We start from the raw sequence: 14971 nt of genomic DNA on the forward strand, positions 1-14971 counted from the left end.
TCCCAAGTGTGTGGTGTACAAAATATAGTAGAGAAAAACGACCGAAACTGCTGTTGACAACAACGAAGCAATGTAACCAATCAATGCTAATCAAAAAAGGGAGTCTGTTATCATTATCATTACTATCTATCCATTGTTATTAGTTACGAGAGGTTTCTCGAATTAACTATTTCTAACCACCCATGATCAAATGTTACTCTTTCAAGGTAGATGATGGATAGAGAGCTCATTGATCTTTATGCTGTATCCCATACTCATATAATGCAAATATATAATATATATTAGCTTAATCTGTTTGTGGTATATTTTTTATTGATTTAATGTTTGTTTCGCCCATTAATTTTATAATATCACAACGATTACTCCGGGTTCACAGCCGACTTTCAGTGTTGCATAGATGTTTACGAATATTTTTTTGAATTTAGAACCCGTTTTGATGGAGGAGGGTCTCTAAAAATAGGGCGTGGGCATGAAATTACAGCGAATAGATTTTATAATGCTAAAACTGTCATTAATCCAGAATAAATGAGAATCAAATTGTATAACAAACCATACGTCATACCCAAGGTCCAACTCCACTCGCACAAAACTTTTAGGGTAGAAAGTAGATCTAATATTCACAAGCCTTTTTTATCCCATTGCGTTAATTTTCGAACTTTTGTGAAATAGACATGCTCGATTGTCTCCGAATTTCCGTCGAGAATTCGACTTGATGGTGACTCTATTTAAATCTGGAGATAATCAAGCGTGTTTACGGAATTTGCAGAAAATAGAAGTCACAGAACATAGAATTTAAAATGTCTACGAAACATTAGTAGATCTACTTTTACTTTAAAAAAATGATGCGCTTAATAACTGAAGATATTTAGAGATTTTATTATTCGCAAATATGGATGTCAATCGTAAGACGTTTTAAATTCCAAAATTTCGACACAAACTTCGTGTGTACATTCTCAGATTTTCAACTTATTCTTTGAAGGGCATAGTAACGCTTGTCTTTTTGAACAAACTGATTTCAATAAAAGGTCATTTAAATATAGTTATTTTTACACAGGAAACTAGTTATCTTCCGAGTAGCATGTGCCAATGTACGTCCTGGGTAACGATGTCTTAATTTTAAATGAAAAAGCCTCTTAGCAAAGAGGTACATGTAGGGTAAGGGATGTATTATGGACCACCCATACCAGGGCTCATATTTTGAGCCACCAAGCTGCATTTTGTCATTTTTTATCACATGGAACTAATAATATCTAGCTATACTTTGATTTTATTCTAAAACGCAACTATCTCTTTAAAGGGTCAAAGCAAAATATACCTTGATTTAATTAGCTATACATTAGCTTAGACTGACTGTACATATCAATGGTTGCTACTCCGTCATTGATCTGAACTGGTGCAAATCTGAACTGGTGCATTTGATTTAATTGGTTGTATATGATAAAAATGACAACATGCAACTCGGTGATCCAAAATATGAGCTCTGGAACAGGAAATACATCCCTATCCCTACCACAAAATTGAAAATCGCTGTTATAGGGGATGCCTGGATCCCCTTACCCACTATCATCTACACGCCATTCATAGTATAGGGAGTGGTGCACATGATTCTTAGTTCGAAAGCAGTAAGCACAATCGTAGGCAAAAAATGTTTCCGCCCGGGTTCGAACCGGGGACCTTCTGCGTGTGAAGCAGACGTGATAACCACTACACTACGGAAACGCTGGTTCTGATCAATCTTAAACCTTATTATATGGTTCAACGATTTACACGTTTTTACGGTCCGCAATGTTTGAACAAATCCGATTGGTTTGAGTAATTTCCCCATTTGGTTTTGTGTAAGGGCTCATACACAAATTACATAACGCTTTTTTAGAAACATTCCATACAAATAACGTTACGAAGGAGTAAAGGTGTGGGCTGAAAATTGTCGATTTTGTTATTTGCCAATGAATCCTAAACGAGAATGCGCTTCAACAATATAAGTGAATCACAGTGAAGCTTCTTAAACTTCTGAAAGGTTGTAATTATGTAGTCCCTGTACATATTTCACTATCTATGTATATTTGCGAATGACTGAGATTTTTTTTGCTGGAACAGAAAGTTCAAAGAAATAAGATAATATCTTAGTTCAGAATTCATTACCTGATATAAAAAACTTGTATTCGATATTAATACTTTAGCTGTCGCTTATACTGTCGCTAACCGCAAGTCGAGCACATATGTATATGGCTTCCATATACAGAGCTGCATTGTAACTTCTCGAGTGATAACAAAGTGCTATAGCATAATAATATCGTTATCATTGGTTTTTAGAGATCTGCCGAGAATACCTGTCGTTGTCCTGTCCCACAAATGTATCAATTAAGTTCATTCCTACAATTATCTGCAAACACTGCGTTTACTAATATTTTGGAGAAAACATAAGAAAATAAAGTATAATTACTTATTATAAATTAATTGAAATAAAAAGAAAATAAACCAGTTTTTGATGATTATTGATTTCTAAAAAATAAAAATATTGAACTTTAGAATTAAATGGAATGCACCATTTACATTCCTCTATTACCTCATCACTATTATTTTTTAATTACCGCTAGGCATCTACTTTCATATTAGCAGAAGGCATTATACGACCTAGTGTTTCAGAAGCCTGCTTTATTTTGTTTTGTGTAGCCATCAAATAAAAAAATACGGTTTCAATAACCGAAAACATCCTTAAATGAAGTTAACATTGCACAATAAAATATATGAATATATTTACAAACATTATTACATTATAATATAACACATATTGCTCACGCGTAGGCAATCAAAAAACTATCATACCATCATGCGTTCGGAGCTACATTTGCTTATATTTCATTCAGCGTGCTGCTTTAAACGTAACAAATGTTATCTGTTCTATTTTTAGATTACCTGTATCAATGTTATCCAATCTGCTTTACCATGTGCAGTGACGTAAATTTGTGTTGCGTGATTCAAAATTGGTGTTGCACTGCATTGACTGCATTACAAAGCGATGCACGCTAAAACATAGTAAAACAGCTGAGAAAATATAAAACATGCATTGAAGAAAGCCTCATGCTTTGGGACAATTTTCCGCTTTTTCTTTTCAATGTGCGTGTTATACTGTCGGTTGGTTTACTGTTATGTTTAGGGTTCGAAATGTCTATTAGTGAGTTGATTGCGATACCGCTCTCTAGATAATTTATGTGCAATCGCATTGGAACCTCACACACCCCAATTGACAATTAAATGTTGCATGTGGAAGTAGAAACAGAAAGATTATGTTGAAAAAATGTAAGGGGAAGCATACGATGAAATGTTTGAAATCCCAAATTTTTTGAAAGCAATTCAATTAAGAACTGTTGGAAGCACAGGGTAGGAATTGGATGAGATGAATAAATTAGTGAGAATATAATGCAAATCAGCCAGCAAGTTTGGGAGTTTCATACTGACAGAGGACACCAAACCTCATTTTAATTTATATGAATTGTTGTTGGAAGTAGGGTTACTCATCTACCTGGCGGCATTATCTTGATTACTGGACTAGAATCAATGAAGGTGCCAATTCCCTCACTTTATAAGAATGGCACCGCATTTATTTGACTAGTTTCCAGTGAGAAAATAACGATATTTAGATGAAATTTCAAAGGAATCAGTTTGTTGAAGTAAACAGGCGTTCATTGTTCGCATTGTGTATTTAAAACGCAGTAATCTTTTAATTGATGCATGCCAATTGAATGATAAGACTAAAGACTTTATTCCATTTTCTCACTCAGTCTCTGAGTAGTTTGAAATTGGACATTTACCTTTTATTAGATTTTCAGGTTTCACTTCTTAGGATATTTTTTATGAAGAGATGGTGATAGAACCATATTTGAAAGTTTTCAAATAAGCTTATCGGCTTAAATTAAACATAATACTTTACATTCAATATATTTGAGATACATACAAAAATCAAAATCATTTTTCGTCATTTGATACCGCCAGAGTAAACGCGACGTGCGATACGTAAAGGAATAACACATATTAGAAATGTATTATCAAATTGCACTGTCGCGTCACGTCGAGAAGATTCCCGAGGTATTAAGGCAGCCAGCACAGACAAACAGACATAACACATTGAACATTCACTCATCAAATTCATCGTCATTTAAACACTAACGACATCTGTTGATTTCAGTTGGGCAAATCACGAACCAGATGGCGGTAGCGAGCAAATGTCAAACTCGAACAAATCCGATGCACGCGCCACTAGTGACCGATTGGCCAACTAATGATTATTTGAATTGACCAGTAAATCAGTGAACGATGGAAATTTGACGAGTGTTATGTCTGTTTGTCTGTGCAGCCAGCCTTAAGTCTTCAATTTTTATAACTTACTAAAAGGCATTCAAAAATTTCCTTTTGCATATAGTCGATGACTCTTCATGTTGTTACACGGTTCACGAAAAACAAAATTAAAAATATTGAATGCTTCATTTTCAACTATTAATTAAATAATTCCTCAACTACCCCAATTCGTATAGAAGTCCTATCACGTTTTTAGCGATTTTAATTTTGTTTTGTCTTAAAATAGACTTAATGTTCTATCTTTTATTGATGTTTTCTTTCGTTTTAGAAAAAAAAAACTGATAAAATAGAAGACTTTTTGTCCTAGAAGTTTGAAAACAAACAAAAAACCCACATGCGTTGTCGTTGTCATTCGCAAAAAAACAGGTTTTGATACTTTGTTACACAAAAATAAACATAATTATAGTTCATGGCAATTCTATAGCAATGTATACTGATAAAGCGTATTGTGATAAAGCGATAAGCAGATTTTATCAATTTATAAGAATTGTTCGTATTTATCCATGTAAAACGAGATTGAAAACTTTAAAAGAAATTCCTCAGCCTAGTAAAAACTGACATGGAACTATTAAGTGAATTGGAGCAGTTCAGACAAAAGCACCTATAATTATTTGCCGGTAAAAAAAAATAACTATGCTGTTTATTATATATGAAGTTCGATTCAGCTTTAAATCAGCAGAAATAATAATAATGGCCTTTAATTACATGGCTTGTCGGTAAAACAGATAGCTAAAATTTAGTTCAAAATGCCTGTTTGTATTACACTTCGAAATCTTTGTTTGTAATATCCGGTTCTCCCCAAACCCTTATGAACTTATCGTTGTAAATGTAAAATCATTTAAATATTTCAGACTTTTTAATCCCGCGTAAACTCACACTTCATTTGTGTTGAGAAACTCTATTGCAACTTTTCGGTTTAATAATTTTATCAAGTTCAGAAGCCAGATTGATGTTTTTTTTTGGTAAGCGGCAGAACAGTTGATTAAAATAATAGAAAGCTTCTTGTTCTCAAAAATTCAGAAGACTTGTTTTCGCTATTCGATAGAATTCGACCACAGATAGATTTGCCTCGGATTTGCTTATTTCGACCTTACAGTTGAGTTGTTGAATAAGAAATAATACATGGGGTTAGGCAAAATGATTGAGATAGGCAAAATTTGGCCCAAATTCAAATCCTTATAACTTTTTGAAAAATTTATGAAATTTGACAAAACCGGAAGCATTTTAGTCAAGATTTAGGAACATGTATGGTCACGAATACTGGCCACCGGACACCGGAGATGTTCCGGATTTTCGGAGGCCATGTCAAAAACACATTTTTTCTGCCGCTCGTATTTTTGTGTGGTTTGAAGTTACATCGATGAACACTATTTTCCTAGAAACAGGATCTTATTTGAAAATTGAATGGGGGCGGTTGCGCAAAGATCCGTTTAAAAACATCCGAGATATGGTCATTTCAGTAAACCTGTTTCCGGACCCTATGGTCAATTATGTATATTTTTCCAATCACGTATAGGGTAAAACGACCTATTATGGAGGGGTTAAGCACCGTTTCAAAATGAAATTAATTACAAAAATTCTTCAAAAATTAGCTGTTGGTCGAATTCCATCTTGTAGTAGTTGAATAGGATGCTCGTTAACTATAGTTTCGTAAATATTACGTGAATTGTGCTGAACTTATGTTGTTTGGTTTTTATCACAATAAAAACAAACTACCGCAATAATAGGACGCAGTTGCCTATCGTTGCGATATTTTTTGAAGGTCAGTCCTATTGTTGCGGTATTGCATGTAATTCTTATGGAGAGCGATACCGCAACAATAGGACCTTAGCGCTACCGCGGGATTCAAATTTTTAACGAAAAATGATGATTTTTCATCATTTGGAACGGAATTTTGTCAAACAAAAGCTGTTCTTGTCGTTAATTCGAAGAGTTTTAGCGTACCCACAATTGTTTTCAATGGTATTATATCCAGAATAGACTACTTTAACACTACCGCAACATTAGGGCATACCACAACGATAGGACGTTTTACCCTATATTATCCGGAACCGGAAAAGAATCCGGAAATAAATGAATGAATAAATGTGTCTTTTACACATGAGTTACAGGTTGTTCGAAGATTTCAGGATTTGGTGAGGAAACCTGATTTTCTGCATGAAATTCATCAATGTTCGAATTTCTGCAGGGTGGAAATCTGAAAATATCCTAAAATGAGCACAATCTCAGATAATTTAACTAGTCTACAAAAGGATTATGATCTACAGGGGTTAGGCAAAATGATTGAGATATGAGGAAACATTCGACGGCAAATTTAGTCAAGATTTAGGAACATATATGGTCATGAATACTGGTAAACAGCGATGCCAGATTGCTTCAACATAAATTCCGTAGATTCACTTAAAAGTTTTGGCTGTCCCTATTTCGGCGCTCATCCACAATCAGGATACATTACAGAACATTACACGACTGATCTCTTACTTTTCTCAATGCATATAAAGAGACTTATAGTTACTGGTCTTGTTATATCCTAACTTTCAAGAAAATCCAAAAAAGAAAGAGATTCATAAGCACAGTGCTTTCTACAGTTTTTCACACTCGTCATAATGACAGTTGCTATTCATATTTTTGACAGTGACTGTTTCCAACGCCGAGAATAATATTTTCGCATTTTAATTATTGAACTTTTATTGATTTAACATAGAATCAGTTTAATATTATGGACTTCTTACTTTTCAGAACATTTTAAATTATTAAGCTGATTATTTGGCTGTTTGGTGCTAACTAATAGGTTTGAGCCTTCTTGAATATCGACCCTACATGGGAACAATCCCGAGAAAAGTTTTCCTATTTTAAAGACGGAAATGCTTATTTTTCTCAAATTATTGCAGATTCCTCTTCAGTTTAGGCAAATGATTGAGTTTTTATCACTTAGGAGTTCATCTGAACTCTTGTAATTTGGCACTGACGGTGCCCGAGTTGTGATAATGTTAACTCACCAGGAATTTTGACGAAATTAGTTCATTCATAATTTGGCCACTACAAAACCTTATTTTGACACTGAAATTATGATAGCCACCCAAGAAAATTCATCAAAATATCGAGATTACAATCAATCTTTGCATTTGATTCAGGAGTTCCTCCAGAAATTCTTCGAAAAAATTCTTGGAATATTCATCCTGGTGTTATTTCATAAATTTATCCACAAATTCTTTGGGAAGTCCTCCAGACATTTTTTTGCAAATACCTTTTTGGTGTGACTATTGTCGGCTCTTTCAGTCTAATAAAGCAGCTGTAATTACCTACAATAATTCTATGGGAAATACCTCCAGGAATTAATTCGGTAAGTCATCCAAAAATGTCTACCTTCATTTTTTTAAAGGAATTCCTTTGGAAATCCTCTAGGTATTTCATGAAAAAATATTCCAGGAAATCATTTTAAAATTCCAACAGGATTTTTTTTTTGAATCCTCCGCAAATGAATTCAGAAATTTCTTCCAAAACTCCTAAAGGAGTTTCTATCGAATTTCATTAACTTCCGACAAATTCCTTTAGTAATATTTTCAGAAATTCCTACAGAAATTCATTCAGAAATAGTTTCATTATTTCTCAGGAAATTTCTAATGGATTTTGTAAAAGAATGTTCGAAACACTTAAATTTCTTCACGAATTCCTGTAGACATTCATTCAAGTATTCTTTCGAAATTTCCTCCAGGAATTTCTTTGGAAAACGCTCCGATAAGAAGAAAACTTTTTGTAAAGCGAAGAGTTCTCCACTGGTCCACTAGGTGTTGTATAAGTGTCCTGTACGTTTTCTTCTACTAGATATTAAGTGTTCAGTCTGTACGACCGGTCGAAGACGGTGGACTTTTTCATTAAGAAAACCCTCAGGAAATTAGAAATTAGAAACTGGAGAAATTTACAAAGGTTTTTCCGAAGGTATCTCTGGAAAAATGTTCAAAGGAATTACTTTCCAAAACTTTCTCTAACATTTTTTTCCATTTTAAAATTAGTTATTATTCCTCCTTGACCTTTCGGAAGCCATTAGGACACAACTTTTAATAAATATTTGTAACGGCCTTTCCCTCCAAATTGGAACTCATATAGGGTTACTGCTCTTGGACTTCATCTCATGGCTCCGATATTCATCCCATGTAAAACAAAGCAATGAAATGAATTTATTTTGTTTCTTATTTTTGTGATTTTTTTTCAGCAGCGAGCTTGTTGGCGAAAAGAAGCGACAAAATTGATGCTGTATTTCTTTGTTTCGCGATGAGATGAATATATGATCAGTGAGATGCAAAACGGAACAGTTCCCCTACCAGGATCTTAGGGACGATTCAAATATGACGTCCACTACTTCTTGACATTTCGAGACCCCCCCCCCCCTGTCACGGTTTTTTGTATAGTAAATGTACTGTCATACAATTTTAGACCTCATCCCACCCCTAAGGGGCAAGCCAGAGTAAACGCGAAGTGCGATGCGACGCGACGCGACAGTGCAATTTGACAGCCTGTTGATAATGATTGTTATTCGCTCGTCGCGTTTACTCTTGCTTGCCCCTAAAATATGTGACATCATTATTGAACGACCCCTTACGTATTGTCTACTCATATTGATCTAATTTTGAAATTTTAGTGAGCATATTTTACAATTCCAAAGCATCTGCTTTGATAACTAACAAACGCACCGCATCACCTCACATCGTTAAACAGCGGGCATACAGCTTTTGAATTTAAACTGTTTTATAGAGATGAATCAAGTACGGGCTGCTGGGGAAATGCGTGTTTCAAATTCGGATTCAATACAGTGTCCCCGTACAATGTTAATCACTGGTGATTTAACTCACAGATACTCCAATTGAAAATAAAAGTGCCCTTTTTAAAAAATCCGTAGATTTCCGCAAAAATTTTTAAATTTCCGTAGTTTTTATCTACGAATCCGTAGATCCGTAGAAAGCATTAAATTCCGTAAATCTACGGAAATTTCCGTAGATCTGGCATCGCTGCTGGTAAAAGACACATATTTACATTTAATACTTCAATAATTCCTTCTAGATCTATAAAATTTATCCAGAATCCCTAGTATCTTTCCAGAATTATATACGTATAAATAAGATCTTAGATCCATTTACAAAAATAGGTATCTAAGAACTTAGTAAAAATAACAAGAATCCAAAACCCGAAAATATTAGGAATCCAAAAAGGCATCACTAGCAATGCAGACTACATTTGAGAATTATTTGTTTAAACCTCAGTGTCAATAAATTTTACTCTATTTAAATTGAAGGCGCTTTTCCAAAATACTTACAAAGGTAAATGAAAAATTTCCAAGTCTCAAAGGTAATAAGAGAACTCTGCAGTACCTATGGTTTTTATTTGAAATTCCTATTTCGAACAACAGAAACTTTTTAGATTTTAAAATCATCTAGATTCTCATAACCAAGCGGATCTTTTCGGTTTTGTAAATATTTCTCACCTTTTCATTGATTTTCTCATAACTCATAAGAAACGTGAAACAAAATTATGTCAAAATTTCTTTCTATCAGTATCTTAAATGGTATTTTCTAGGTGATATTTCAAATCTAAAGAAATTACAAAAATATGTATTCACTATGACGAAATAAAATAAAATTTATCCCACATCCATTGAGTTTCTGAACTTAATCTAAAATAAAAAATAACACATAAGGGGAAAGACGACTTTGGCAGGTTTTGTTCTGTTATTGTCAGGACAAAGGAGATGGAGATAGTTTCAACTTGCCATACTCGTGGCAAAGCTCGAGTTCAAATGCATATGAAAATAAGACACGACTTACGTATTAATGCAATCACAGCATTATTCTAGATCATTGAATATTTATTTCGCTAATTTGAGAGATGAAAACCGTTTTCTATGAAACTCATTCATGTAGTGCCTTCTATCCACAAAGTTCAACATACCACTCCAGCTAGAGCCATGGCTCTCCCTAGACTTTAACCAAATATAGTATATTAGCAATACAGGCAACGTACAGCACAACCACATCAATTTGAATAACATTTTACAAAAAAAAATCATGCTCATGTATCAAAAGGGAGATTTCTAGCACATCATTTCGACATGTTATATTGCATATTGCATCATACGTTCAAATATCCCTCAGCATTTCTCTTCATTTTATACATTGCTTACCGCGGCGCCACTGTGTTGACTCTCGAAATCAAACAGAGTGGACTAAATTAAATATATAGAGTATATTTGCTAGAACTCTAGTTACGCCTGTGCAAATACGTGATAAAGTTCGGTTGAACATGCGGTAAAATCGTGATAGTAAATCAAATGAAAAATACATGTTCGGAATAACTCATATTGACTAAAACAATTATTGACTCAAACGTCAACAGCATGCGTATTGCGTACACAATTGAAAATAATCCAACTTGTCTTAGTCGTCGGTGGCATGTATTTGGATGAATGTGTTATTTGGAATACAGAGCAACGTAGTAATCATTAACATTATGTATAATGTTGACGATTTAAACACTCTGACTTAACAAATACGAACTGTACGTTATAATTAACAATTGTCCAGGATAAAGTGTTAACTTAAAATTGCGATGGTGTATCTTTCAATAGTAGAAAAGCGGCTTCAAGCTATTTACCAAGACTTCATTTTTTATTGAAACTTATTCGATATAAATAAAAACCAACTTGCAAATACAATCTTAAAGCTTGTACATCGTTTTTAATGTAAAATCGTTTCCTTTAGAAATAAATCCCTGCCAATTAAGCCATTCAATACTACTTTCTGTTTATTATCCACATCAAAAAATCACATTCATTCATTAGTTTTGAGTCTTTATTTGTAGCTTCTAGAAGTTGTTATGGAAAAGACAGTATTGTTGGTTTGAAAGTTTTTTTTTTTGTTTCACTATGAGATGGATGGGGCGTTAGAGTTATCGAAGGCGTGATTGATTAGTGTGAATCTGGGGTTTCCTTTAAAGACCTAATATGTAATACCTAGATGATATTAAACAAGTTCGTTTACTGGTTGTTGTATTTTCCGGTTTGCTTGCCGACTGAAAAGTTGTTTGTTTACTGTGCATCACCTCCAATATGTGCATGCTGCTGAGGAACAAAATTAAGCACTTCTTGAAAAACAAGTTCTAAAATTTAAAAAGAAAAATGAGTATTTTTGATACGTAATATGTGCTGTATCCAACAATACCCTTCCATTTCTCTACAGGAAGATCCATGTCTTCGAAGCTTTGATCGTACAGCGTAGATGTTGGTTCGTCGGTAGGATCAGCGTATTTCTCAAGATATCTGAAATAATTTATTTAAATCGTGATTAGGATACATAAGGATAACATTAGTTACTTACGAGTGTGCCAGTGCTTGTTCCGCGGTAACACGTTTATCGGCGTCTAGTTCCAACATTTTTTCCAGCAAGTCAATGGCAAGAGGGTTGGCACCACGGAACACATCGCTGAAGCTGCGCTTTTCCGTTTTAGGCAATGATCGGATGTAATGTCTAGCCTGCAAGATAAGTGGATCTTAGTTTGATACGTACAAAAATTCACAAGAAAGTTATTGAAAGAGGTTAACCCATAGTAGCACTGTCTAGCTCATATGTTCACCTACCTCCTCACTAGTTATTTTTTGCATCAGCTCCCCATCAGGTTTTCCGCAGAAGAACATGATGCGTGTGAGGTGGTCGATATCTGATGTACGAACACCGGTGTAATAATGAATTTAGTGATATGAGTAAATTGCGTGGAGCGTTCAAATTAGCGCCCATTCATCCAATTCCAAAAATTTAAATAATTTGAGTTAAGGTTACTATCTTGCATTGAAATTTTGAAAATGGAAAATTGTGTATAAAACATAGATGTAATATTAATGAAAGAAATATTTTCCGAACATTTTTAACTGAACCTAGATTTCACCCCCATCTTGCATATATAATTCACTTCCAAGACAGTTGCATTACGAAGTGATGCAACATGTGATGTGCAACAAAACTAATGTAGCATGTCATAACTATAATGTAGCAAGTCTCCATAAAAGAATCTCAAAGCATGATAGCTTGCGACAATCTCATCTGCCGAAATAGCTCAGTTGGGAGAGCGTTAGACTGAAGATCTAAAGGTCCCCGGTTCAATCCCGGGTTTCGGCAATCAATTTTTTTGTTTTGTATTATTTAAACAGTTTTGATTTAACATCAATGCGTACATACAATTTAATCCGAAGTATTAAATATGTTTCTTAAGCATGATGAATATGTTGGAAGGAGATAACTATAATTGGAAGCCTAGTAACGAAAATTTGTCCTAATTCGGATACATAATTGTAATAAAAATCACGAGATGAACCGGCCTAGGGCCAAAAATCTCGTAAATAAAGATAATTCAATTCAATTGTAATAAATGAAATTGGATTTTCATGCGCTTATCTGGAGGCTTCAAGGATATAATGGATACAATTTGTCCATTAACTCCATTTCAGTTCTGACAAACCCTTGAAGTTAAGAATGTGTTGTGTTCGAAATATGAATTAATTTATGTTCAATAAAGAAAAATAAACGTGTTATTTTATTTTGATTATCTCGTGCTTTTGGCAACGACTTTATATGTGCCGAAATAGCTCAGTTGGGAGAGCGTTAGACTGAAGATCTAAAGGTCCCCGGTTCAATCCCGGGTTTCGGCAGCTATAACTTTTTACAGAAGCGATAACTGAATCCGTTTGTCTTGTAGGCAACGATTATAATTTTCGGTTGTTAATTGCAATAAAACGTGATGGATGCAGAAAAATACCTAAGGCTGAACATTTTAATGATCAAATGTTTCAAAATATTCTTTTATAATGTTGATAATTTCATATGTACCCTCAGTTTGTTTTTCATAAAGTTAGGCAAGAACATAAGAAAAGGAGTTTCAAAGGGTTTCATAAATAAAAAAACATTTCGCAAAATATAAATAGTGTACCTACTTTGAGCATGCTTACAAGAGCACGCTAGGAGTAATCTTTTTTAGATCAGTACTGCAGGGTTGTGAAATTTCTCGAAATTAGAAGCAAACATCTTCCTGCATTCGTACCAAATAATCCGTCGAGAAAATTTCGTCATTTCGACGAAACTCACATTGGGAAACACCCATAAAGTACGTCGCATTTGTCGTAAGGAAGGTTGTTTTTCGAGAAGCGTGAGAATAGAAGGGGCAACAGGCACTATGTTCAAAGAGATGACGACTCCTTCCTAAGTTACTGCGAGTTGTGGGGCTTGACTGTGGTGGGATTTGACAGTGGGCACTGTTAAACTTCCTTAAAAGGTTACATGTATGCGTAATCAGGCCATATAGAAGCGACCGTGAGACTCAATAAGGCGCACTAGCCCAAGTCCTAGTGTTGGGTAAGACGCTAAACAGACCTGACACGACGGCCCACCGGCGAGACTACCAGGAAAAGGGAGGTGAGGCACTGACTAGAGCGCTGCACTGAGTATGCTGGATTGTAACAACTACCGCGCAATTACATTGCTGGACGCTGACTACAAGATACTCTCCCAAATTTTATGCCGTCGAATAGCACCAATTGCATTGTTCGTTGGGCGGTCCAAATGGGATTCGTGAGACTAGCTATGGCACCTAATGCACGAACATGGATTTCCTTGAACACGGTTGGTCAAGGCGACAATGGATCGGGTGATGTTCGTAGTTTCAGTTTCAGAGGCATTCTCGAATCCCTTCGAAACGCGCAGAGGGTTACGGTAAGGTGATGGTCTTTCGTGCCTGCTATTCAACATTGCTTTGGAGGAGGTAATAAGAAAGGCAGGGATTGACTAGCTATGGCAGCTAATGCACCTATTTGGTTTCGCCGTCGACATTAATATTATGGCATGTATCTTTGAGAAGATGGACGAAGCCTGATGGCCAGACTAGTGGGAAGCTAAGCGGATAGGTCACCGCGAACCACCCACCCCGAGTTTGTATCGGTGGTGACGAAATCAAGGTGGTTGAAGAATTCGTGTACTTGGGCTCACTGGTGACCGCCGATAACTACACCAGCCGAGAAATTTGGATACGCATCGTGGCAGGAAATCTAGACCCTCCAATCGAATAATTGAGACTGCTAGTTCTATACGGATACGAGACCTGGGCGATGCTCGTAGAAGACCAACGCGGCTTGGAGTTTTTGCAAGAAAAGTACTGCGTATCATCTATGTTGAGGTGCAGATGACGGACGATAGAGAGATAATGAACCACGAGTTACATCAGCTTTTTGGTGGGGGACATCAATCGTTCACACCGCGAAAATAGGACGATTGCGGTGGACCGAGCACTCACTCAAAATGTGATCCAGTGAAAAATCAGGTGGAAGATGATTTGTGGACCTTCAGTAGACTGCATGTTTGGTGACGTGTAGCCATAAACCGAGCCGAATAGGTACTTTTATGTACTTCAAAAGCTACTCGAGTCCTATTATGACTAAATAAACAGATAGGAGAATTGAAAAGAGGGGGCGTATTTTAATTAGGGATGATCCATTACGCAAAAAATGACGATTTTCAACCCCCTTTCGTCACGCTTTTTGTAACAAACCAAAATTTTTATTAGATACTTGACGTACTTTATG

General features: G+C 35.4%; 1 protein-coding gene and 3 non-coding genes across 8 annotated transcripts in view; 2 read left to right on the forward strand and 2 right to left on the reverse strand.

Moving 5' to 3' along the window:
- Positions 1 to 1646: 1646 nt before the first annotated feature.
- Positions 1647 to 1719, reverse strand: Trnav-cac (transfer RNA valine (anticodon CAC)). Its single transcript has one exon. It is a non-coding gene; the product is annotated as a tRNA-Val (tRNA).
- A 9274-nt stretch (positions 1720 to 10993) lies between these two features.
- The window catches only part of LOC134221051 (mitogen-activated protein kinase p38b-like), a 40144-nt gene continuing 36166 nt past the window's right edge, over positions 10994 to 14971 (reverse strand). For 4 of the 5 annotated variants that reach the window (XM_062700232.1, XM_062700231.1, XM_062700229.1 and 1 more), the window contains exons 6-8: positions 11724 to 11878; positions 11568 to 11665; positions 10994 to 11505 (exon numbers count right to left, since the gene is read on the reverse strand). In XM_062700232.1, coding sequence (XP_062556216.1) covers positions 11435 to 11505; positions 11568 to 11665; positions 11724 to 11878 — 324 coding nt within the window. In that variant the 3' untranslated portion in view covers positions 10994 to 11434. Of the gene's footprint in view, positions 11506 to 11567; positions 11666 to 11723; positions 11879 to 11983; positions 12064 to 14971 lie in introns of all 5 variants that reach the window. The other variant, XM_062700228.1, reaches the window with a different exon arrangement.
- Positions 12446 to 12518, forward strand: Trnaf-gaa (transfer RNA phenylalanine (anticodon GAA)). The gene has a single exon. It is a non-coding gene; the product is annotated as a tRNA-Phe (tRNA).
- Positions 12976 to 13048, forward strand: Trnaf-gaa (transfer RNA phenylalanine (anticodon GAA)). The gene has a single exon. It is a non-coding gene; the product is annotated as a tRNA-Phe (tRNA).

This window comes from Armigeres subalbatus, chromosome 3, assembly GCF_024139115.2.
Source record: "Armigeres subalbatus isolate Guangzhou_Male chromosome 3, GZ_Asu_2, whole genome shotgun sequence".
NCBI lineage: Eukaryota > Metazoa > Arthropoda > Insecta > Diptera > Culicidae > Armigeres > Armigeres subalbatus.